The 25,854-nt window shown below is 36.9% G+C and overlaps 2 protein-coding genes and 1 long non-coding RNA gene across 3 annotated transcripts; all 3 read left to right on the top strand.

Annotated features, from left to right (window-relative positions):
• Positions 1-215: 215 nt before the first annotated feature.
• Positions 216-10,269, top strand: LOC119992693. The gene is made up of 16 exons (XM_038839486.1): positions 216-1,406; positions 2,198-2,326; positions 2,427-2,569; positions 2,654-2,864; positions 2,965-3,202; positions 3,309-3,459; positions 3,554-3,862; positions 4,109-4,239; positions 4,907-4,983; positions 6,275-7,417; positions 7,581-7,715; positions 7,779-7,960; positions 8,208-8,418; positions 8,609-8,846; positions 9,102-9,252; positions 9,322-10,269. Exons 1-16 carry the CDS (start codon positions 326-328, stop codon positions 9,628-9,630), a joined length of 4,839 nt encoding a protein of 1,612 aa, XP_038695414.1. The 5' UTR covers positions 216-325; the 3' UTR covers positions 9,631-10,269.
• Positions 10,270-10,642: 373 nt separating this feature from the next.
• On the top strand, positions 10,643-11,307 carry LOC119993553. Its single transcript, XR_005466546.1, has 2 exons — positions 10,643-10,780; positions 10,941-11,307. It is a non-coding gene; the product is annotated as an uncharacterized LOC119993553 (long non-coding RNA).
• A 2,375-nt stretch (positions 11,308-13,682) lies between these two features.
• On the top strand, positions 13,683-25,172 carry LOC119992692. Its single transcript, XM_038839485.1, has 17 exons — positions 13,683-14,773; positions 15,388-15,516; positions 15,617-15,759; positions 15,832-16,042; positions 16,139-16,376; positions 16,485-16,635; positions 16,731-17,039; positions 17,141-17,214; positions 17,759-17,846; positions 19,162-19,320; positions 21,273-22,431; positions 22,675-22,806; positions 22,896-23,050; positions 23,572-23,782; positions 23,901-24,138; positions 24,405-24,555; positions 24,625-25,172. The coding sequence occupies exons 1-17, from the start codon at positions 13,693-13,695 to the stop codon at positions 24,931-24,933; spliced, it is 4,938 nt and encodes a 1,645-aa protein (XP_038695413.1). The 5' UTR covers positions 13,683-13,692; the 3' UTR covers positions 24,934-25,172.
• The last annotated feature ends 682 nt before the right edge of the window (positions 25,173-25,854 follow it).

Raw genomic sequence — 25,854 nt, 5'->3', positions numbered from 1 at the left:
AACCTTATAGAAACAATTTCTTGAGAATGGTCTACAAAAGTCCAAGTCTTGTGGGAATACATGGAGTTCATTTAAATTATAATTAGTTTTTTAAAATTTTGTGTCCAATTTGATCATCTGACTTGCTTACCGGTTGGCTTAAAGTTTGAAAGTAAACTTTAAAATAGGCATTTCTTTTGACGCCGGCCCAATCTGGCTTTCAAATCATCTAGACTAATTTTTTTTCTTAACCTAATTAAGGACAACAAATCCTTCTGGTACTGACACCAACGCCAAGAATTTTAATTTGAAGTGCTTCTTAGCATGCACAAACTATAGAGCTTCCATGGCACCTAAAGTTCTTCTCCTTATTCTCCTAAATACATTTCTCTCTTCAGGAATAATATTTTATCCAGCAAAGGCACAATCTTGGATCAAAGCAGGTTACTGGTTTTATAACAGCGGACTCCCTGTTTCAGATATCAATTCTGCTCTCTATACACACATTATCTGTGCTTTTGCTGATCTCAATTCCTGTTCTTACGAGCTCTCAGTCCCTCATGTAAAATCATTCTCCAATTTCGCAAACGTAGTCAAACTAAAAAACCCATCAATCACTACACTTCTCTCTATTGGAGGTGAAAATGCTGATTATTCTGATTTCTCTTTGATGGTAAGAAACTCATCTTACAGGGCATCTTTTATTCAGTCCTCCATAAAACTGTCCAGGCTTTATGGGTTTGATGGCCTTGACTTCGACTGGGGTTCTGCCAACACAAGCTCAAACATGGTCAACATGGGTACTCTATTTCAAGAGTGGAGAGCTGCTATTGCTTCTGAAACAAGAAACTCTAGCCAGTCTGAATTGATCTTAACAGCTGCTGTTCACTACACACCAAATTGGCATGATACGAGTTTTCCAAAAGAGTCAGCAAGACAAAACTTGAATTGGGTTCATGTTTTGGCTTATGACTACTATGGGACTTGGGTTAACTCTACTGTTGCTTTTGCTGCTTTATATGATCCTGCAAGTGAAATTAGTACTGATTATGGTATAGGGAGGTGGCTTAATGGAGGAATTCCTGCCAATAAATTAATTTTGGGTTTGCCATTTTACGGCTACGCTTGGACGCTTGAAAACCCAAGTGACAATGGTGTTGGTGCACCTGCAACAGGGCCTGCAATCACTGACGATGGGTCAATGGGCTATAAGGATGTCAAGAATTACATTAAAAGATTTGGAGCTAAGATAGTGTACAATGCCACATATGTAGTGAATTACTGCACAGTTGGGTCAACTTGGATTGCTTTTGATGACACTGAAGTCGTTAGAATTAAGGTTTCTTATGCAAAAGAGAAAGACCTTCTTGGTTATGTTGTGTGGCAAATCCCTTATGATGATAATTGGGTGCTTTCTCAAGCAGCAGGTATGTACCAAATCCTTCATTTATTGTAGCTCGTTATCTGTTTGATGAAAGTCCCAAGTTAGTGAACATGGCTTCATTGGTCAATTAATATAATTGTTAAGCAGAAGAGATTCATTGCTAAGTCTCCTCTAAAATCTACTTGTGGTGGGGAGTGTTTGACATCACCATTGTTGTTAACTATTTGTTGCTGAGGCTCATCTGTTGGATTATTCGATTTTTGATTCGTCTTCTAAGTGTTGAAATAAGTTTTAACCGACCAATCAATCAACTATCTGGATTTTGATTAATCAATTGAAGATCATGTTTATCTACATGACTGCCAGTTTGACCATATCCCCTGTCCACATTGTTAACCTTTTCATTTTTTCTGGAAAATTAATAATCTTTTATCAGTTTTACAGAGAAATATTGGAATCTTGAATTGTTGATATGCTAGAAATATGGTAAAGAGGTGGAAAATTAATAATCTTTTCTTATGAGTTTTACAGAGAAATAGTGGAATGTTGACATGATAGAACTATTGGTAAAAAGTTAAACAAATCCAGTGTAAAAGACTCCTGATAAAAAGGTAAACAACTCCCGTGCACAAGAGACCCGCAGTGGGCAAGTTGAACTTGTTATTTCTTGATGGTACCATTAGGCACATGTTCAGTTGCATGAGAGAGATATTGGTTTGTTCATATGGTTTGATATATTTAAGGAAGATGTCTACCATCAGTAAAGGAAGATTTACAGGCTAGAAGAACTGAAAGATTGTGGCATATTTTTCACCTTGTAAATTATGCTCGCAGCTCAAGTAGGTGACAAAAAACATAATGACCGACGATCATTGGTGATCATCTTAACTACAACTGCTGCATTGGTTCTTCTTTTAGGCTGTGTGGCATATTATGCAAAGTCGATAACTCTCAACCGGAAAGGTAACCGTTAGTGACAGAAAGTTGAGATAACATGAAGTTTTTGTCACGTTAAACAAATTAACTTATCAGATTCCACAATATTTTACTTCTTGGTAAATAGGAAAACCAAAAGCAACGGCTGGAGATTTTGGTTACAAAGTTCCTGATCTGATGATTTATAGTTATGATGATATCAAGGCGGCTACTGATGATTTTTCAATTGAAAATAAGCTTGGGGAGGGCGGATATGGTCCTGTATACAAGGTGATTGTTTGTTAATTGATAATTCAGCTTACTGGCCAAGAATTTATCAATGCTAACCGTGATCCTTGTTTACTAACCATATAGGGTATATTGTCAGATGGACAGGAAATTGCTGTGAAGAAACTTTCTAAGACATCTACACAAGGATTTGAGGAGTTCAAAAATGAGGTTACACTTACTGCAAGACTACAACATGTGAATCTCGTCAAAGTTTTGGGATTTTGCATTGACAGAGATGAACAAATGCTGATCTATGAATACATGCCCAACAAAAGCTTGGACCGCTACCTTTTCGGTTTGTATTCTTTTGTGTTCAGGTTTATTCAACTGCCAAGAATTTATTCTCTGTGCATGCTATTTGAATAACTGATTGCTTTCCGAATTTTTTTTTCCAGATCCCGTTCGACGATATTTGTTGGATTGGGAAAAACGGGTTCAAATCATTGAAGGTGTTACTCAAGCTTTTCTGTATCTCCAAGAGTACTCAAGATTTACTATCATCCACCGAGACTTGAAGCCTAGCAATATTTTACTGGATAATGAAATGAAGCCCAAGATTTCTGATTTCGGAATGGCTAGAATTTTTGCAAAAGATGGACTTGAAGGAAACACCAGCAGGATAGTGGGAACATTGTAAGTGCATTTCATAGCATTAATTTCCCTCATATTCAGTTCTACTGGGAGATTGATTCTATCACTATATTTGCTTGATAAGACAATGTGTATCATTCGGTTGCAGTGGCTACGCTCCTCCTGAATATATTAGGCAGGGGTTATACTCAAGGAAATCTGACGTTTACAGTTTCGGAATTCTACTTCTACAACTAATAAATGGCAGGAGAAACGGATGTTCTTATGGTGTGAACGAAAATTTGAGCCTTACTGAATATGTAGGTTTCTTCAGCAACCCTAGTTTTCGCATCTACTTAATCATGATTTCACATTTTCAGTACAGAACCAACATGTGTTCATATGAAATTTCAGGCATATGAGCTTTGGTTAAATGGCGAAGGCATGGAGTTTATGGATTCGACATTAGACGATTCAGGTTCGTCATGTAAATTGATTCGATGCATGCAAATCGATCTTCTATGCGTACAAGATGACCCAAAAGAAAGGCCGTCCATGTTAGAAGTTTCGTCAATGCTCCAAAATGGAACGACACCATTAGCAATACCAAAAAAGCCTTCTTTCTCTGTAAAAGGAGATAACGAAGATCAGAAAAAAGAAACTGCACTGCACTTTGAAATGTTTTCTGTTGATGATGCAACTATTTCAACAGTCGGAGGCCGATGAACCACCAATTCTTATTCATTCTAGATTATTATCAATTGAAGAGGCTTCAGGCTTATTATCAATGGTGAACAACTCTTACACGTCAGACCACAAACACACGAAGGACACTATAGGCTCTCGCACCAAAGAACACACAACCACAAAGGAATCCAACCAGGGAGAAGAGCTTGTTGGAAATGTTAGTCAACACTTATTATGTGTGGTCATTATTAAAGCCATATGTCATGGGTATGTGGTCTCTAGGAATATTCTAGAGTAACATGCTTGTCTATATATGTATCTGCGTTGGAAGTGAATGAAATACAACAAGTGAGTTACTGTGACAATTCTCTCCTCCACTCCAAAAAACCTAACAGAGCTTGGGCGTTTGACTGGTAAGGCTTGAGGAAATTCATTTCGAGTTTATTTGCTTGCTTTGAACCGAGTGAGTTTGGTGTTTTGTGTAATTGGCTAGGAGTAGATGAGGAATTAAGAGTGTGTTTAGTTGGTTGGCAAATGAAGAAAAAACGAAGTTTTGTTGGTCTGAATTAAGTTCCCCATGATTGAAGCTATCTCCATGATTGAAGCTATATATGATTCATATATAATTAAAAGACAAAAAAATGTTTGATCATTATTTGATTGTTTTCCTGTCAAAATAAGCAAGTTGTTGGAATTTGTGTTGCAGATCTTTAGAGCTTATAGTGCAATTGAAGTGGGTCAACCATATTAATTAGTGATTCAAGCCAAAAGCTAATCTAACCTTATATTGAAATGCCGTTACCATTAGTAGCGGCATTATCTAAAACTTTAGAATGGTTTTAAATGTCGATGTTCTCAACAACGGCATGGTGTTATATCCTTAAAAAATTGAAACTGAATATTATATGCCCAATTAATTTTATACAAGATGTTATAAAAAAAAGAAAAAAAAAATCGAGATTGTCCAATCAGTCTTGAAAAGGAGAGGTGAGACTTTTCTGATTCTTATCTTCCACCCCCAAGAGTCAATTTCATATTCTTACGAAATCTACATAAAGTTGACTTAGCAGTGCCGTGCAGGTGTTATACATCTCACATTCCATTGCTTATGCCACATGACCTTGTGATGAAGTTTCCGTGTACACGACCTTTGTTTGGTACTTTGGTAGTTCAACTTTGATTGTGAAGTTATTTTGTTTATTCGGCCAAAGATTTGTGCTCTAGAGCTTATTATGTGTGGGGTCAAATTTGGTAAAAGGTACAAATTCAGCCCAAGCAGGTCCACGGTGAACAATTTGTTACGCCAACAAAAGTCAATTTTGGATCTTACTTCTATTACATAAAAAGTTTAGCCAAACACGTCTCTCAATACAGTCATATTAGTAAAACACAAATTTTTATACATTATTCTTTTCCACCCAACATGGAGGCTAACAATATCTCATGTTCCATGTTGTTTACAACAAAAATACGCCAAAACACAATCTCCCAATACAGTCACATCAACAAAATACGTCTCCCAATACAACCACATCAACAAAACACATCTTCGAATATAACCAGATCAACAAAACACAAAATCTCATATATTTTTATTGGCCCAGTAAAAATAACACCATTGCAAATGCTCTGACAAGTACACGGTCTATGACTTAACATGCCTAAATGCTTAGTGTCAAAGTCTCAAGCTGTCTTGAGAAGACACGACCTCGGGCCGCTCACTGGACACATTATGCAGCGGCCACCCCAAGCTACTCACCTCATGTGTCTCTGGGATGGCTTACATCGTCTGTTGAGCTTACCAAGGAGTGGAGATGGTTCATACACTCACTTTGAGAAGCGATTGCTCCAATATCTCTCTCTCTCCAATCTTAATTCTCACTCTAGGTTTGCATTGGACTATCACCAACCACAATCAAAGCGTTCCCCATAATACTCTACGCCGCACTCACGAAAGACGCGCTCTCTGAAACACCATACGTCGTTCTCACTACTATGGTTATGGTGAACTTTTTATAATTTTTCAGCTCATACTATACATATTAATAATATTGTTCGCTTTAAGTTATTCGGTTCTCGAATGATACATCGGACTCGCACGATTTTATTTTCACTCATTCCAATAATACTCTAATAGAAGCACACTTAACTTAAAGTTATTACAAAATATTTTTCTGAGTTGTGATGGTTATAAATTAAAATTAACTCTCCACCTTATCTCTCGTCTCTTTTTCTTTGCATGTCAATATCACTCACTTAACCGTTGGAGGACCTCATTGCCAAGGACTTTCCCAGCTGTCACATTCTCCATAGTTTTTAAAGGTTGATGTTGACCCGATCGACACATCTTCAGATTGACCGTCAACAATATACGTATGTTGTCAAGGTTTTAAAAAAAGCTTATATGGGGTTGTTTACCTGGTTCATGCTAATTCATTGTGCCTCAAGTGTTTGTTATAATGTCTCAATGCCCTGCTTCACTTTGCTTCCTCCCTTCAATGACTCCCACAGCTCTTATCGCCATCCTCACCACCCTCATCTGTATCTCTTCTAAAGTAAATTGTTCAAATTCATATACTTGGATTAAAGGTGGTTATTGGTATTATACTTCTGAGCTTCCTGTATCTGAAATTGATTCTACTCTGTTCACTCACCTTACATGTTCTTTTGCTTTCGTAAACTCTTCCTCATATCAGATCTTAATCAATTCCTCTGATCAACAATCCTTCTCTACCTTCACTGACACGGTGAAGCTCAAAAACCCATCAATCTTTACAATCCTCTCGATCTGGGTTGGCGAAGAATATTCTCCAATTTTTTCTTCCATGATTAGCGAGTCTTCTTACAGGAAATCCTTCATTAATTCTTCTATCACAATTTCTAGGTTATATGCATTTCGAGGCCTCGAACTTCATGGGGTTAAGCCAAATAACAGTACCAACATGACTAATTTAGGAACCCTTTTGAGTGAATGGAGAGATGCTATTGCTTCTGAGGCAAGTAGCTCTGGAAACTCAGACTTGATCCTGGCAATGGCTGGATATAACTTGCTGGAGAAAGAATCGGTCAGTTATCCAATCGAATCCATGATAAAAAACTTGGATTGGACACATGTCATGGCATATGACTACTATATCCCAACCACAGAGAATTACACAGGTTATCATGCAGCTTTATATGGACCATCAAGCAGGGCTAGTGCAAATGATAGTATGATGGAGTGGATAAGTAGAGGAATTTCAGCTAACAAGCTGGTTTTGGGTTTGCCTTTCCACGGCTATGGTTGGTCACTAGTGAATCCTCAAGATAATGATGTTGGCGTACCAGCATCCGGTCCGGCCATAACTTTGGATGGCTCAATGGGCTACAAGTTAATCAAATCGCAAATCGAAACCAACGGTTATGGTGTTGTTTCTGTATACAATAGTACATATGTAGTGAATCTTGTCAAATTCGGTAACAATTGGGTCAACTTTGATGATGTTGAGGCTATTAGAGCAAAGATTGGTTATGCAAAGGAGAGGAGGCTTCTTGGCTACAATGCCTTTCAGCTCTCCAACGATGACAATTGGGTGCTTTCTCGAGTAGCAGGTTCAAAATCAACCTTTTATTTTCTGGCAAGCTGGCAAATAAGCAATCAAGGAGTTTGAGATTTAACAGAAACTCGAAACCCTAGCTTCTTGAAAGAACATTGTAACATAACTCAGTAAACCTTGTTGGTGCTATCCATCCTCATATCTATGAATTTTTGCAGGTGATATAGGAGATGCTGATCATAAAGGAAGGAGAAGATTGCCGATCATCGTGGCAGCTTCTGTAGTCATGGCAATCCTCTTACTGGGCATAATGCTCTGCTGTTACTTGCAAAGACGAGTGTTCAAATCAAAAGGTAACTTCGTCCGATTAGCATTCTCTAACTATGAAATGAATACTAACATTTCTTTGTATGAAGGCATCACAGATAGGTTGAAAATATCAGTATCCAAGTTACAAGGCAAAATACCAGCTACTGAGTATCATGAGAAGAATGCTCCCAGTTTGCAAGCATTCAGCTTTGCCATCATTAAAGCAGCCACAAATAATTTTTCAAACGAAAATAAGCTTGGAGGAGGAGGATTTGGACCTGTATACAAGGTAATACTAATACACATATGTAATCAAAAATTTCTAAACATCTGCCTCATATATTCTGTAATTTGCATAGAAGAGTATAAGAGACATAAAAGCTCAGAGCTTCATGAAAAGTTGATGAAACAGAGTGTTGTTTTTTCATTCCTCCAATCTGTAAGCAATTAGGATACATCTGATAAAAAAAAAGGATTCAATAGAAACGGTTTATCATGAAAAGCTTGTAAAACTAGTTTTTGTTTTTCTTTGACAGGGGAGATTACCAAGGGGACAAGAAATCGCGGTAAAGAGGCTCTCAAAAACTTCAACTCAAGGATTGGAGGAGTTCAAAAATGAGGTTACACTTACTGCGAGACTTGAACATGTGAATCTTGTTAGAGTTCTTGGATTCTGTACAGAGAATGATGAAAAAATGCTGGTTTACAAGTACATGCCCAACAAAAGCTTGGATTTCTATCTCTTTGGTCTGCAGCATTTTATCACTCTTTGAATTTCTGTTTCTCTTGATTTGCACAATCATTAAAATTCTTTGGTATACCAAAATGGTGCACCGGTCATAGGACTTGTACATAATGCACAAGATCCATCACTAACATCCACATCAGAATACATACTATTTTAAGCTTTTTTTGTTCATAATCTGAAATGATGCAGATCCAATCAAACGGTATCAGCTGGATTGGAGAAAGCGAGTGCACATCATTCAAGGGGTTACTCAAGGCCTCTTATATCTCCAAGAGTACTCAAACTTTACAATAATTCATAGAGATATAAAGGCTAGCAATATTTTGTTGGATAATGAGTTGAACCCCAAGATATCAGATTTTGGCTTGGCTAGACTTTTCAAAAAAGACGAACGTGAAGCAAACGCTGGTCGAATTGTTGGAACGTAGTAAGTACTTTCTACACAACATATTCATTTGCCTTGCGTATGGTAGTTGTTTAACTTTTTTTACAGGCGAACATGTGGCCTACGGGTTAGAGTTGCAGGGGTGCAACTTAGAGGTAACAGGTTTAATCTCCACACATTATGTGGAGGTTAGGTACATACATCTTGTATGTTCCCAACTCCGCCCATTACGAGAGCCTTGTGCACATATGTTGTTTACCTTTTACCTTATAGTAGCTGTTACCCATTTCATTGCAGTGGCTATGTACCTCCTGAATATGTAAGAAAAGGTATATACTCTATGAAATACGATGTCTATAGCTTTGGAGTTCTGCTTCTGCAAATCATAAGCGGCAAGAGGAATGCGTGCATATACGGCCCATATGAGAATCTTCATCTTCTTGAATACGTGAGTAATTCCAACCCTTTAATACTTTTTCCGGTTCTTAACCATTGGCTAAAAGTTGCATTGTTTCAGGCATATGAGTTGTGGATAGACGGTGCAGGAATGGAGTTCATCTATCCAGCACTGGACGATTCACATTCAACTTGTAAGCTCATTCGATGCATGCAAGTAGCTCTGCTGTGTGTACAAGAAAACCCAGTGGACAGACCATCCATGTTGGAAGTCTTTTCAATGCTCAAGAATGAAACCCCAGCCGTCGTGACTCCTAAACATCCTACCTTCTCAAAGAAAAATGATGAAGATGAGGAATGCGAACCAATATTGAAGGAAAGAATTTGTTCAGTCAATGATATGACAATTTCCCAAGATGTTCCAAGATGAGGAAACGTGTATATTTATTTTATGTAACATTTGCTTCTTTTGTTTAGTGTACGGGATTATTTTTGTAATTTTAACGTGTCATTAGCATAAAAAAAAAAGATGTGTAAATATGTAAATAAGTATATCTCCTCCATCCGCGTAGCGTTCCTGCCAGTGCCATCTTCCTCGATGAGAGAATGCGCGCTCCAACTGGTCATGAATCTACAGCCATCTCTCCATGTCTCTCCTCTCGATCAAAAGATAGTGTCGAGCTCTTCCAATATTCGATCATGAGCGAGTGTCTGATCCGGTCTTACTGGTGGTTTATGATCTTTGTGTCTTTGGTTGGATACGGTTTTGCTTGGTACACCCATTTCTTTGTGGAAGGGAATGCTCCTGACAGTTTGGGCATTCGTTTTGGTCTCTTTTGTGTGATTTCATTTTCAGGGTGTTTGGATTGATGCTTACTTGCCAAACGGATAGAGAGATCAAGGGGGCTTGGGAAAAGGCCTGTGTTGCTGGTTTTCTGATTATGATGTAAGTAGTTTCTGCTCCCCTTGTGATATCTAATATGGATTTGGTTCTTTTTGTACTCATAACTAATTTGTGCTACCCAACTATGTCTTTTTTATTTTGATGAAGTATGATTCTTTGAGTAAAATAAACTGATGGGTTTCTAGATTTCATGTCTCCCCATTTTTTCAATTATTGTTCTTTGCGTTGATTTATCTATATATATATATATATTAGATTGTTTAGCCATGATTTAGAAAAGGTATCTCTCTCTCACCCTTTGTGATTGGAATTAATGCTACCAATTGATCTAGTAGTAGTACAATATAGCGCTTGGCATCGGTAGAATGAGAAATTTTATTTACACATCATTAAAATGTTAATTTTACATGATTTTTAGAATTTTTTTATTTTACATAAATATCCTTATACAGAATGACATATTAATCCTTAAACTAAAAATAAAAAAAAAATTATATATATATTAAATTAGAAAATACTAAGTTCACACACAATTCTCAAAAAAAAAAAAAAAAACTGAAGCGGTAGAACTCGCTCGATCTCAGTCTCTGAAGGGTGCCTATCAAGTTGGTCTTGCAATGGACTCTGCAACTTCCCTTGATCATGCCCTCTTACGACTCACTCCTACTAGAACCAGGTGGGCACTCTGTTGATGCAGACAAATTGTTCGATTAATCGATTAAATTCTTGAAAGATGTGATAGCTTATACAGAGGTGTAGTTTTACATTTTATATGGGTTTTGTCTGTAGTGTTTGGTTATGGCTTAAAGTTATTGAATTTCTCTGAATTCTTGAAGGTGTGATCTGGTGATATATGCGGGTAATGTGACCAAGAAATTGGCTTCTGGGCTTTTGGAAGTTGGAACCATTTGTTTCTCATCTGAAATGCGCTAAGGATCAGATTTCCAAAGGAGGGTACTCCACACTCTACACCCTGTGGGCTCACTTGCCCCCTGGTTCGCCAAAGCCACTCTGCAAAGGAATCATATAATTATTGTTTATGGGTTCTTCATTTTAGGGCAAGGTGTGCTGAATTTTGAATTGGATCATTATAATCAATTACAATCAATAGATGACTTTGCTCTTAATTCTTGTGGGGTCGAATTTGTCATGAATGAATTGGATTATGTGCAAGTTAATGGTGAAATGGGTATATTTGGATCGAATGCTTGAATTTCCAGAAATTGCAGTTCATGATGAAGTTTTACTTTGATATATTTGATGTCAAGCTACTTGGTTAATTTGGCGTTCGCTTATTTATTTAGAAGTAGATCTTTTTGTTGTTTTGAGGGTTTGGTGACCCATCAATCCACCATCCATTCATTTGTTTCTTGGTCGGCATCACTGTCGAAATAAAACCCATCTTTGCAGTCCCAAATCACAGAGCTTGCAATTGAGGTTTTGATCGAGGTTTGTTTGAATTCTTTATGTCCCTGTGAATGATTTGGAGATGTAGGTTTGTTTGTGTGTCAACTTAACATCATTCTAATCTAATATTCTAATATTAAGGGGTAATTTTATCTACTCATTAAAATTTAGGTGTAAATTTATAAATTTTTTGTGTAAACTTATAATGTTGATGTAAGTGGTGTAAACTTAGTATTTTAGTGGTGTGCAAATAAAATTTCTCTGATACAATATAGGACTTGGCATCGGGTCGGGCCAACCCGAATCCCGGTATTGATCATTGGGCTTCAGGCAGGGCCTGATTGGGAAAATGCAGCCCAAGCCCGGCCCGGGCCCATAAAACTTGGGCCTTAGGGTCGGGCCCAAGCCTTGATTATTTTTTAAAAAATTTTTTGGACTGTTTTTTAAAAGATATATATGTGTGCTATGTAGATATATGTATATATATATGTGTGTGTGATATGTATATAATGCAGAACATATATACACACACATAACATGTATATGTACACAAACACAGACATACATATATATACATGCAGAACATTGACCGTGTCTAGGCCCACGGGCCAAATAGTGACCCTTAGTACAATATCAATGCTCAATTTTATAATTAATTGATTGACTATTTCAAATTAATGTAACCTCTATATGTTTGGTGTTTATTGATGTTAAATTTTAAACAATTAATGTAACCTAAACATTTTATTGTTTTTCTCTGTACACATATTCTTAACAACATTTTCTTCTTTTTGAGATGTGCTTTTTCCTTTTGTCAACATTTGTCTCTTTCATGGTTTCTCGTGTCCCATTCACATTTATTTTTCACTAGATTAATGTATAGAATTGGTCATAGATTCCACAAATAGATAAATTGGTCAGTCAAGACTTGGAAAGGAGAGGTGAGACTGTTCTCATTCTTATTTTCAACTTCATAATTACTCACAAGTCTCAAAGTATCTTCCACCCCCAAGAGTCTTTTTTAGAAAGAGGGGGAAGAGTTGAGGATTTACTTTGGTAGTTCAAGCTTGGATTGTGAAGTAATTTTGTTTATTCTGCTAAAGATTTGTGCTCCAGAGCTTGTATGGAGTTGGGTAGTATTATTGCAGCTTCTATGTGTGTTGGGGCCAAATTTAGTATACTTAACATTTTTTTAAATATCGTAAAGAAATATGTTTGCGGTTGAAGTCAAACTTTAGGCTCACATATCTTTAATCTAATCGATTGTCAACCGAACAACCTCTTATTGGTAAAAATATACTTGACTTGATGGTAAGGAACAATAAATAACAATAGGAACCTTCATATTATCCGTTCCATTATTATTAAATATAACTCCTAATTATATTATTTTATCTTGTACATGATCTTTAATTAGTTTTCATCCAATTTTAATATGTATTTATGTTAACATTTTGGGTTACTTTATGAGAATAAATAGCAAGATGAATGTTCATCGACAATATTATTTTAAATGGATAATGGTTGTCAATACCTAACCCTTTTTAAATATGGGTCGTATAAGAGTTTAGGTTATATTTAACCCTTTATACCTGACCCAACCCTTTTAGTTGAAACAATATCATTTTAAATAAAAATAGATATCATATTCTTGACTTTTATTCGTTATAATATTGAGGTGAATCATTATTATAGTTAAAATTTTAATTTTGTAACTAATAGTGGACATAAGGATTTAGGTTTATTAGCATGTTGTTTCAATGAAATCAATAAATAACTATATTTTATTTTAATATGAATGTATGTTTAATGGTCCGTGATATTTTGAATAAAAAAGTACAATAATTTTTTAAAAAGTTTACCCATTTGTACAGATGCAACCCTCAACCGAATTAATCCGACCCAATCCTCACCCATTTAGTGAAAGGATTGGGTTGGGTTGGGTTAAAAAGCTTCGCTCTCATAGTAAAAGGATTGGGTTGAAAGTTAAGCATAAACCCAACCCTATAAGGGGAGAATTATGTGCATGAAGGGTTTACGATCTTGAGTTTAGGTTTATATCCGATGTCAAAAACTAAATTTGTATGATGTCGTTATCGGTTAAAAACAATTTTCTATTGCTTAAATTTTAATTTGGAGGCTTCTTAATATGTCTTAGCATGCACAAACTATAGAGCTTCCATGGCGCCTAAATTTCTCCTTATCCTGCTAAATATGTTTCTCTCTTCAGGAATAATATTTTATCCAGCAAAAGCACAAACTTGGATCAAAGCAGGTTACTGGTTTTATGACAGTGGATTCCCTGTTTCAGATATCAATTCTGCTCTCTATACACATATTATATGTGCTTTTGCTAATCTCAATTCCTCTTCTTACGAGCTCTCAGTTCCTGATGAACAATCCTTCTCCAATTTCACAAACATAGTAAAACTAGAAAACCCATCAATCACTACACTTCTCTCTATTGGAGGCGGAGAAGCAAATTATTCTGATTTCTCTTTGATGGTAAGAAACTCTTCTAACAGGGAATCTTTTATTCAGTCCTCCATAGAACTATCCAGGCTTTATGGGTTTGATGGTCTTGACTTCTCCTGGGTTTCAGCCAACACAAGCTCAAACATGGTCAACACGGGTACTCTATTTCAAGAGTGGAGAGCTGCTATTGTTTCCGAGACAATAAACTCCAGCCAATCTGAATTGATTTTAACAGCTGCTGTTCAATACACACCAAATTCGGATGATGCGAGTTTTCCGATAGAGTCAGCAAGACAGAACTTGAATTGGGTTCATGTTTTGGCTTATGACTACTATATGCCTACTTGGGCTAACGTTACTGGTGCTTTTGCTGCTTTATATGATCCTGCAAGTGAAATTAGTACTGATTATGGTATAGGGACGTGGATTAATGGAGGAATTCCAGCTAATAAATTGGTTTTGGCTTTGCCATTTTACGGCTACGCTTGGACGCTTGAAAACCCAAGTGACAATGGTGTTGGTGCACCTGCAACAGGGCCTGCAATCACTGATGATGGGTCAATGGGCTATAAGGATGTCAAGAATTACATTAAAAGATATGGAGCTAAGATAGTGTACAATGCTACATATGTAGTGAATTACTGCACAGTTGGGTCAACTTGGATTGCTTTTGATGATACTGAAGTTGTTAGAATTAAGGTTTCTTATGCAAAGGAGAAAGACCTTCTTGGTTATGTTGTGTGGCAAATCCCATATGATGACAATTGGGTGCTTTCTCAAGCAGCAGGTATGTACCAAATCCTTCATTTAATTGTAGCTCGTTATCAGTTTGATCAAAGTCCCAAGTTGGTGAACATGGCTTCATTGGTCAATGATGTAATACTTAAGCAGAAGAGATTTATTTCTAAGTCTCCTCTAGAGTCTACTTGTGGTGGGGACTGCTTGACATCTGCATTGTTGTCTTCAACTATTTGTTGCTGAGGCTTATCGTCCTATCAATGACCTCATCTGTTTGACTCTTTGATGTTTTGATTTTTGTCTTCTGAGTGTTGAAATAAGTTTTAACCGACCAATCAATCGACTATCTGGATTTTGATTAATCATTTGAAGATCATGTTTATCTATAGAGTGTGACTGCCAACTTGACCATATTGCTTGTCCACATCGCTTGTCCACTGCACTGTTAACCTTTTCAGTTGGTGTGGAAAATTAATTATCCTTTAGAAGTTTTACAGAGAAATATTGGAATGTTGATATAATAGAAATATGGTAAAAAGGTGGAAAATTAATAATCTGTGTAAGGAAATAACAGATGTATACCATCTGTAAATCAAAGAAGCTTTACGGGTTAGAAGAACTGAAAGATTGACATATTTCTCACCTTGTAAATTATGCTCGCAGCTCAAGTTGGTGACAAAAAACATAACGACCGACAATTGCTGGTGATCATCTTAACTACAGCTGCTACATTGGTTCTTCTTTTAGGCTGTGTGGCATATTATGCAAGGACAAGAATTATCAACCGGAAAGGTAACTGTTAGTGACAGAAAGTTGAGATAATATAAAGTTTTTGTTACGTTAAACAAATCAATACACCGGATTCCATAATATTTTACTTCTTGGTTAATAGGAAAGTCAAAAGCAACTGCTGGTGATTTTGGTGGCAAAGTTCCTGATCTGATGATTTATGGTTGTGATGACATCAAGGCGGCTACCGATGATTTTTCAATTGAAAATAAGCTTGGTGAGGGTGGATATGGACCTGTATACAAGGTGATTGTTTGTTAATTGATAATTCAGCTTGGTGGCCAAGAATTTATGAATACTAACCGTGATCTGATATAGGGTATATTACCAGATGGACAGGAAATTGCTGTGAAGCAACTTTCTAAGACATCTACGCAAGGATTTGAGGAGTTCAAAAATGAGGTTACACTTACTGCAAGACTACAACATGTGAATCTCGTCAAAGTTTTGGGATTTTGCATTGACAGAGATGAACAAATGCTGATCTATGAATACATGCCCAACAAAAGCTTGGACTGCTACCTTTTCGGTTTGTATTCTTTTGTGTTCAGGTTTATTCAACTACCAAGAATTTATTATCTGTGCATGCTCCATGAATAACTGATTGCTTTCCAAATTTGTTCAGATCCCATTAGACTATATTTGTTGGATTGGGAAAAACGGGTTCAAATCATTGAAGGTGTTACTCAAGCTTTTCTGTATCTCCAAGAGTACTCAAGATTTACTATCATCCATCGAGACTTGAAGCCTAGCAATATTTTACTTGACAATGAAATGAAGCCCAAGATTTCTGATTTCGGAATGGCTAGAATTTTTGCAAGAGATGGACTTGAAGCAAACACCAACAGGATTGTGGGAACATTGTGAGTGCATTTCATTGCATTAATTTCACTTACATTCAATTCGTATTGAGGCGATTGATTCTATCTCTATAAACTCTTATTAAGACAATGTGTATCATTCGGTTGCAGTGGCTACGCTCCTCCTGAATATATTAGGCAGGGATTATACTCAACGAAATCTGACGTTTACAGTTTCGGAATTCTACTTCTACAATTAATAACTGGCCAGAGAAATGCATGTTCTTATGGTGTGAATGAAAATTTGAGCCTTACTGAATATGTAGGTTTCTTCAGAAACCTTAATCTCGGCTTTTACATAATCACGATTTCACATTTTTACGTGCTTAACCAACATGTATTCGTATGAAATTCCAGGCATATGAACTTTGGTCAAACGGCGAAGGCATGGAGTTTATGGATTCGACGTTAGACGATTCAAGTTCGTCATGTAAATTGATTCGGTGCATGCAAGTCGCTCTTCTATGCATACAGGATGACCCAAAAAAAAGGCCGTCGATGTTAGAAGTTTCATCAATGCTCCAAAATGGAACAACACCATTAGCGAGACCCGAAAAGCCTGCTTTCTCTATAAAAAGAGCTAATGAAGATCAGAAAAAAGAACCTGCACTGCACTTTGAAATTTATTCTGTTAACGATGCAACTATTTCAACAGTCGGAGGCCGATGATGTTGTTACCACCAATTCTTGCTGCTAGATGAACACCTTATTCGTTCTAGGTTGTTATCAACTGAAGAGGCTTCAAGCTTTTTCTTGGTGAACAACAGAAAGTAACCAAGAGTGGCAACAATGGCTGCACCAACGATCGCCATCCTAACCGGAAAATATGGCAAATTGGAAGGTTGGTTTAGCACCTTTGTCCGAATACTGTGCTGCTTGTTCTCGCTCTGCCACTAATCTTCTTATATGTATAATATGTTCTTGGACTAGTAATTTCAGTCTGTGCCATTAATCTTCACAATGCACTGTGACTTGCCACCTATCAATTTTATTTTATTTTATTTTTGAAATATGATTGAGAAATATGTTTCTCGTTGGAATCGAATTAGAGGCGGATGCAGGATTTTGTTTTAGGGTGGACAAAACCAAGTAGGGGTTTGCGCGGAATTTTTTTTTGGATTATCTATTTATTACCCTTTCGAAAGTACAAATAATAACACTAAAGCACATATTGGGGTTAATGAAAATTTTGTTGAGGCACTAGTGTCCGGGATTGATATCGTTCAATATGTTGAGAGAAAATAAAGGAACAAATAGAGAGTGACATAACATACCATAAGGCGCATAGAAAATAGCAAGTCATTAATGTGATAAACTAGCAAGTAGTAAAACATAGTTCATGCAATGCCTCACATCTGATTCCTTACGAGTTTGAGACTGGCTAGGACTTATGAGAGAAAGACGATGTTGGGCTATAAGATGAGCAAAAGTTGGGCCAAATGGTTGAAGGGTGGGCAAGAATTAGACCACGAGGTGGGCAAAAGGCTTGGCTAAAAGCCAAAAAATATTTATATAATTTAACAAATAAATTTTTTTTTTAGGTTTGCCCACCCTTGACTACAAATAGCTCTGTGCCTTTGTTCCTGGACATTCATATACCTAACCTAATTGATTGTCAATCAAATCACTTTCCGGTGATACTCGTTAATTGTCATATCATATCTAACCATTTTATTGTTTTTCTCTATATCAATTGAATACAATATTTTCTTCTTTGTGACATTTCCTTTTTCCGTTGTCAACATTTTTCTCTTTCATAGTTTCGCGTGTCTCAATCACATTTATGTTTCACTAGATTTCTTTTATAAGCAGCAATTTATATATTTCACTAGATTATTGTATAGAATTGGTCATAGATTCCACAAATAAAGGAATTGGTCAGTCAAGTCTTGAAAAGGAGAGGTGAGACTATTCTTCACTTCATCTTTTTTAAATTATATTGAGAAATTTGTTTCTCATTGGAATCGAATATTGGACACACATATACCTAACCCAATCAATTATCAATCGAATCACCTCTCGTTGGTGAGGTGAGACTACTCTCATTCTTATTTTCAACTTCATAATTAATCACAAGTCTCAAAGCATCTTCCATCCCCAAGAGTCTTACCGCCTATTTGGTAAGGCGTCGGCATCGACGTTTCTGCTTTGCGGCATGTTGGCGTCGGACGCCTCATCAAACGGCGCAACGTCACCAGCGGAAACGTTGTTCACACGTCAGCGCTTTTGTTGGCATCAGAGAAGCTCCAGGCAAGAGCTATTTTGTTTGAGCAGCTGTAGCGTTTGGCATGGGACTTTTTTAATATCTTTTGGACGTGTGTCCTACCTTTTTACGAAATAGTTTTTTTTTTACTAAAAGTAGATGGGCCCACCTTTGACAATAAATCAGTTAATAATAACTAAAATTATTATAAAATCATAATATTTAATATTTAATAAAAATAATTATTTTATTAATAAAAATATTATGCTTAAAATTAACTTTAATAAAATGATATTTATTAGATTAAAGTTAATATTAAATTTAATATAAAATTATAAAATTTAATAGTATAATATTTTATTTCAACAATTTTTTTGTTAGTGTTAATTTTTAGTTCGCCAAATACCTCACAGCATATTATATACTTTTAAACTCAGTTTTTTTTTCACAACTTTTCCGCTAGTATTGAAAATCAACTCAACCGCTCTACCGAACAGAGCCTTAGTAAGAGAGGAAGAGTTAAAGGATTTATCCGATGTGAGATATCATATTGTTGGAGGAATGTGAGATGTATATGTTTTGCAGCAGTTGCACGGCACTGCCGAGAGTCAATTTCATACTCAAAAAATCTACGATGAAGTTGACTTAGAAGAGTCGTGCGCAGGTGCAGGAAAACATATGCATTCATCTGTTTATGCCACAGAACCTCGTGATGAAAGTTTCCGCATACATGAGCTTTGTTCGGTACTTTGGTAGTTCAAGCTTGGATTGTGAAGTAATTTTGTTCATTCTGCTAAAGATTAGGCCCATGACTTCACGGATCCAAAGGCTTAACCCAGTGCTAAAGGCCACCACCTCAAACTATCACCTCATACTTGAAAAAACAGTTGAAAATGACGTATTAATACCACTTTCAAAACTGTTAGACATCTAGGTTCATTCCAAAAAACTTTATACCTAATAAGTTCATTTTTATTTTCTATAATATTTAAATTATTTAAACTTTCATAAGTCCATTTGCCCTTTTTTCAAAGAGAGTATATCTAATATGGTTTCTCTTGTTATATGTTACATCTCTATTTTTTCTCACTACATCTTCTCTCTCTACTGCATCTCTCTCTTATCACAATAACTTCTCTCTCATACTGCATCTCTATCATCATACTTTCTCTTTCCTATTAAATTTCTCTCTACTACGTCTTTCTCTCTCTGTCATATATTTTTATGGTTGTCGTTTTGGTCCAAATATGACTGGGCATTATGCATCTTTATGAGGGGCGACCATCAGGCGTCCAATGGTGATGGTGGTATTTCAAATTGTCGTCCAAATAGGCCGAATCTGAAGTTTTTCCAAATAGTAATACTACTTGAGCAATGTTACTGTTTTGAAATAGTAACATTGGCAACACTGGCTAGTCAATGTTACTGTTTTGAAATAGTAACATTGATGGACCAATGTTACTGTTTTAAAATTGTCATATCCGATGGTCGTTTTGGGTCGTACCTAACTGGGCATTGTGCATCTCAATGAAAGGAGTCTAATGGTAGTGGTGGTATGGTGAACCATCGCTGAAATCGACTGGATCTTAAGTTTTTTTCAAATAGTAACACTGGTCGACCAATGTTATTGTTTTGAAATTGTAACATTGATCGACCAATGTTACTATTTTAAAACGGCCATAACCAGTGGCCGTTTTGGGCCGTTCCTGACTGGGCATTGTGTGCTTCAATGAGGGGAGTCCAACTGTGATGGTGGTATGGTGGACCACCATCGAAATCGACCGGATCTGAAATTTTTTCCAAATAATAACACTGGCCAACCAATGTTACTGTTTTTAAACAGTAACATTGACCGAGATGGATTTGAGGAAGAGAGATGAGAGACCCTAGACTAGTGAGAGAGAAAGGAAAATCAGTGTTGCTATTGTCCACAACCTTTCCCCCACAACCATCACCACCACCCTCACCATCATTAGTATCTAAAACATCTATCCAAAACCAATATGTGCTTTGTAAAAACGGAGAGATCCATTGATAAATTTGTACTTTCATAGATAAATTACTAATATGTGCTTTGTAGATTACGAAGGTCTGAATTTGGCCCCTTATCATCGGGGGTTGCAGGTGGAAGTGAAACGAAGAGATCCATTGATACATATATACCTATTAACTACTAACTACTGAAGCGGCCATCCTCGAGCTACTCACCTCACGTGTCTCTAACATGGCTTTCATCATCTGGCGAGTCCTACGAAGCACCTATAAATAATGAGACTCTTACCATAGATAGTGGCGGAGCCACATGGGGATCAGGGGGCACGGGCTCCCTTGAATATTTTTTTTGAATTTTTTGATATATAGTATTATATAAGAGAATACACAAGGACTCCCCCAAAGTACTCTATACCGCACTAACAAAGACGCGTTCCCTGTAGTACCATTCGCCGTTCTCACTACGACACTCACGGTGAATTCTATCCATTGTCTCTTTTTCTTTGCATGTCAACATCACTCACTGGACTTTCGAGCACACCCAGTGTCAAGGACTTTCCCGGCTGTCACCTTCTCCATAGTCGACACATCTTGACTTCTAGATTGACCGTTTACAATTATACATATGCCGTGTCATTAGAAAAAGGTTAAAAAAAAATGCTTATATGGAGTTGGGTTGTCGTTGTTTACCTGGTTCATGCTAGTTCATTGTGCATCAAGTGTTTGTTACAATGTCTCCATGCCCTGCTTCACTTTGCTCCCTTCCTTCAATGGGTTCCACAGCTCTTATCGCCATCCTCACCACCCTCCTCTGTATCTCTTTTAGAGTCAACTGTTCAAATTCAGATACTTGGATTAAAGGTGGTTATTGGTATTCTGGTTCTGAACTTCCTGTATCTGAAATCGATTCTACTCTGTTCTCTCACCTTACATGTTCTTTTGCTTATGTAAACTCTTCCTCATATCAGATTTTAATCAATTCCTCTAATCAACAATCCTTTTCTACCTTCACCGACACGGTGAAGCTCAAAAACCCATCAATCGTTACACTCCTCTCGATCTGGGTTGGCAAAGAACAATCTCCAATTTTGTCTTCCATGATCAGCCAGTCTTCTTACAGGAAATCCTTTATTAACTCTTCTATCACAATTTCTAGGTTGTATGCATTTCAAGGACTTGAACTTCGTGGGGTTAAGCCAAATAACAGTACCAACATGACTAATTTAGGAACCCTTTTGAGTGAATGGAGAGATGCTATTTCTTCTGAGGCAAGAAGCTCTGGAAAGTCACCATTGATTCTGACGATGAATGGATATAACTTGCCGGAGAATGAATCGGTCAGTTATCCAATCGAATCAATGAGAAAAAACTTGGATTGGATACATGTTATGGCATATAACTACTATATCCCAACCACAAATAATTATACAGGTTATCATGCAGCTTTATATGGACCATCCAGCAGGGCTAGTGCAAATGATAGTATGATGGAGTGGATAAGTAGAGGAATTTCAGCTAACAAGCTGGTTTTGGGTTTGCCTTTCCACGGCTATGCGTGGTCACTAGTGAATCCTCAAGATAATGATGTTGATGCACCAGCATCCGGTCCGGCTATAACTTTGGATGGCTCAATGGGCTACAAGTTAATCAAATCGCAAATCCGAACCTACGGTTATGGTGCTGTTTCTGTGTACAATAGTACATATGTAGTGAATCTTGTCAAATTCAGTAGCATTTGGATCAACTTTGATGATGTTGAGGCTATTAGAGCAAAGATTGGTTATGCAAAGCAGAGGAGGCTTCTTGGCTACAATGCCTTTCACCTCTCCAACGATGACAATTGGGTGCTTTCTCGAGCAGCAGGTACAAAATCAACCTTTTATTTTCTGGCAAGCTGGCAAATAGGCACTGAAGGAGTTTGAGATTTAAGAGAAAATTGAAACTCTAGCTTCTTGAAAGAGCTCTGTAACATAATTCCAATACCGGATGCTTCAACAAAACAACCTTAAATTTTTATAGTATAGGCTGTATATATTGCTTGGAAAATCAGTAAACCTTGTTGGTACTATCTATCACTCTTGCCCTCATGTCTATGAATTTTTGCAGGTGACATAGGAGATCCTGATCATAAAGGAAGAGGAAGATTGCCGATCATCGTGGCAGCTACTTTAGTCGCGGCAATTCTCTTACTGGGCATGATCTGCTGTTACTTGCAAAGACGAGTGCTGAAATCAAAAGGTAACTTCTTCCGATTAGCGAGCTCTAACTATGAAATGAATACTAGCATTTTTTTATATGAAAGCATTACAAATGGGTTGAAATCTCAGTATCCAAATTACAAGGCAAAGTCCCAGCTGCTGAATATCACGACAAGAATGCTCCCAGTCTGCAAGCATTCAGCTTTGCCATCATTAAAGCAGCTACAAATAATTTTTCAAACGAAAATAAGCTTGGAGGAGGAGGATATGGACCTGTATACAAGGTAATACAAATGGGTAATCAAAATTTTCTTATCAAAAAAGTCGAGTTTATTTGAGATAAGTCACCTTTTAATGATTAATTTTTGAAGTAGCCGTACCTATGTGCCTCATATCTTCTGTAATTTGCATAGAAGAGTAAGAGACATAAAAAGCTAACAGCTTCAGGAAACGTTGATGAAATAGAATGTATATGTGTTGAATTGTCCCACGTAATCAAATTAGGTCAATTATTTTATTTTAAATTAATGTACAATGTAAACGATAAGTGATTTTATATTAATATTAAGTGATGCGCCAAACAGCTTCGCGTTTGAACTAACCTCACAACACCACAGTTTTAGACCTCACAGCACCATAGTTTTAGACCTCACAGCAGTTCACAGCACGTCCAAACAGACACGTTGTTTTTTCATTCCTCCAAACTGTAAGCAATTAGTCTGCATCTGATAAAAAAACATAGATTTTAATAGAAACGGTTTATCATGAAAGTCTTGTAAAACGATTTTTTTTTTCTGTGTGACAGGGGAGATTACCAAGGGGACAAGAAATCGCGGTAAAGAGGCTCTCAAAAGCTTCAACTCAAGGATTGGAGGAGTTCAAGAACGAGGTTACACTTACTGCGAGACTTGAACATGTGAATCTTGTTAGAGTTATTGGATTCTGTACAGAGAAGGATGAAAAAATGCTGGTTTACAAGTACATGCCCAACAAAAGCTTGGATTTCTATCTCTTTGGTCTGCACCATTTTCTCACTCTTTGAATTTCTGTTTCTCTGGATTAGTACAATCATTAACATCCACATTAATACAAACCATCTTAACCTATTTTTGCTTATAATCTGAAATGATGCAGATCCAATCAAACGGTATGAGCTAGATTGGAGAAAGCGAGTGCACATCATTCAAGGGGTTACTCAAGGCCTCTTATATCTCCAAGAGTACTCAAACTTTACAATAATTCATCGAGATATAAAGGCTAGCAATATTTTACTGGATAATGATATGAACCCCAAGATATCAGATTTTGGCATGGCTAGACTTTTCAGAAAAGATGAACGTGAAGCAAACACTGGACGAATTGTTGGAACGTAGTAAGTACTTTCGCGCAAGAACAACATATCCATTTGCTTCGTGTAAGGGAGTTGTTTACGTTTTTTACAAGCGAACATGTGGACTAGTGGTAGAGTTTCAGGGTGCAACTTAGAGGTTACATGTTCAATTCTTCAAAACAGTATCTCTGCACATTATGTGGGGATAAGGTTTACGTACATCTTATATGTCCCGACTTTGCCCGTTGCAAGAGTTTTGTGCACAGTTTACTTTTACCTTACAGTAGTTGTTCTCTCTTTCAATACAGTGGCTTCGTACCTCCTGAATATGTAAGAAAAGGTATATACTCTATGAAGTACGATGTCTATAGCTTTGGAGTTCTGCTTCTGCAAATCATAAGCGGCAAGAGGAATGCATGCATTTACGGCCCATCTGAGAATCTTCATCTTCTTGAATACGTAAGTAATTCCAACCCTTTAATACTTTTGCCGGTTCTTAACCATGGATTAAAAGTTGCATTGTTTCAGGCATATGAGTTATGGAAAGACGGTATAGGAATGGAGTTCATCGATCCAGCACTGGACGATTCAAATTCAACTTGTAAGCTCATACGATGCATGCAAGTAGCTCTGCTGTGTGTACAGGAAAATCCAGTGGACAGACCATCCACGTTGGAAGTCTTTTCAATGCTCAAGAATGAAAACCCAGCCGCTGCGACTCCTAAACGTCCTGCCTTCTCAAAGAATAATGATGAAGATGAGGAAGGCAAACCAATATTGATGGAAGGAATTTGTTCAATCAATGAGATGACAATTTCTCAAGATGTTCCAAGATGAGGAAACGTGTATCTTTTTTTTTTTTATGTAACATTTGCTTCTTTTGTTTAGTATATGGGATTACTTGTGTAATTTTAACGTGTAGTTACCATAAAAATGTGTAATCTCAAAGTATATCTCCTTCATTTGGATATGGTTTTGCTTGGCACGGCCATTTATTTGTGGAATCGATTGTTCCTGACATATTTGGGCATTCGTTTTGGTCTCTTTTGTGTGATTTCAGGATGTTTGGAATGATGCTTATCTATTTACATGCCAAATAGATAGAGAAATTAGGCCATTAGGAGCTTGGGAAAAGGCCTGTGTTGCAGTTTTCTGATCATGATGTAAATAGTTTTCTGCTTTCTTTGTGATATCTCTAATATGGATTCTGTTCCTTTTGTACTCACAACTTATTTGTGCTACCCAACACTCCAACAGTGACATTTTTATTTTGATTAAGTATGATTCTTTGAGCAAAATATATTGATCGGTTTCTGGATTTGATCTCTCCCCATTTTTTCAGTCGTTGTTCTTTGCTTTGATTTCAGAATTTTTGTTGATTTGATTGTTGTACTCTGTTTTTTTTTTCTCTAGTTATAACTATATTTGTGGTAGTAAGATTCTTCTGATCGATTCCATCCATATATATAGGCGATATTGTCGAACCTCGTCAAATCTTTATGTTCATTTTTGTGAGTCTTAAATTCTCTATTTGTTAGCAACTCTAAATCTCAATTATTCACAACAATAGTTGTACACGAGCTTCACATTTTCCAAAAAAACCAGTCAGTTGTACTCATCAACAAACCGACAGATTTTATTTATGTTATGAATCTTGGGAGAACCACACCCTAAAAACTATCTTGTGAGGTTAGAGAGCCCAATGCCCGTATAAACCCCATTTCAAAATCTCATACTTACCGAAGTGGGATTCAGATC

The sequence above is a fragment of the Tripterygium wilfordii genome, chromosome 23 (genome assembly GCF_013401445.1).
Source record: "Tripterygium wilfordii isolate XIE 37 chromosome 23, ASM1340144v1, whole genome shotgun sequence".
NCBI classification, from domain to species: domain Eukaryota; kingdom Viridiplantae; phylum Streptophyta; class Magnoliopsida; order Celastrales; family Celastraceae; genus Tripterygium; species Tripterygium wilfordii.
This window is presented reverse-complemented; position numbering and strand designations above follow the sequence as displayed.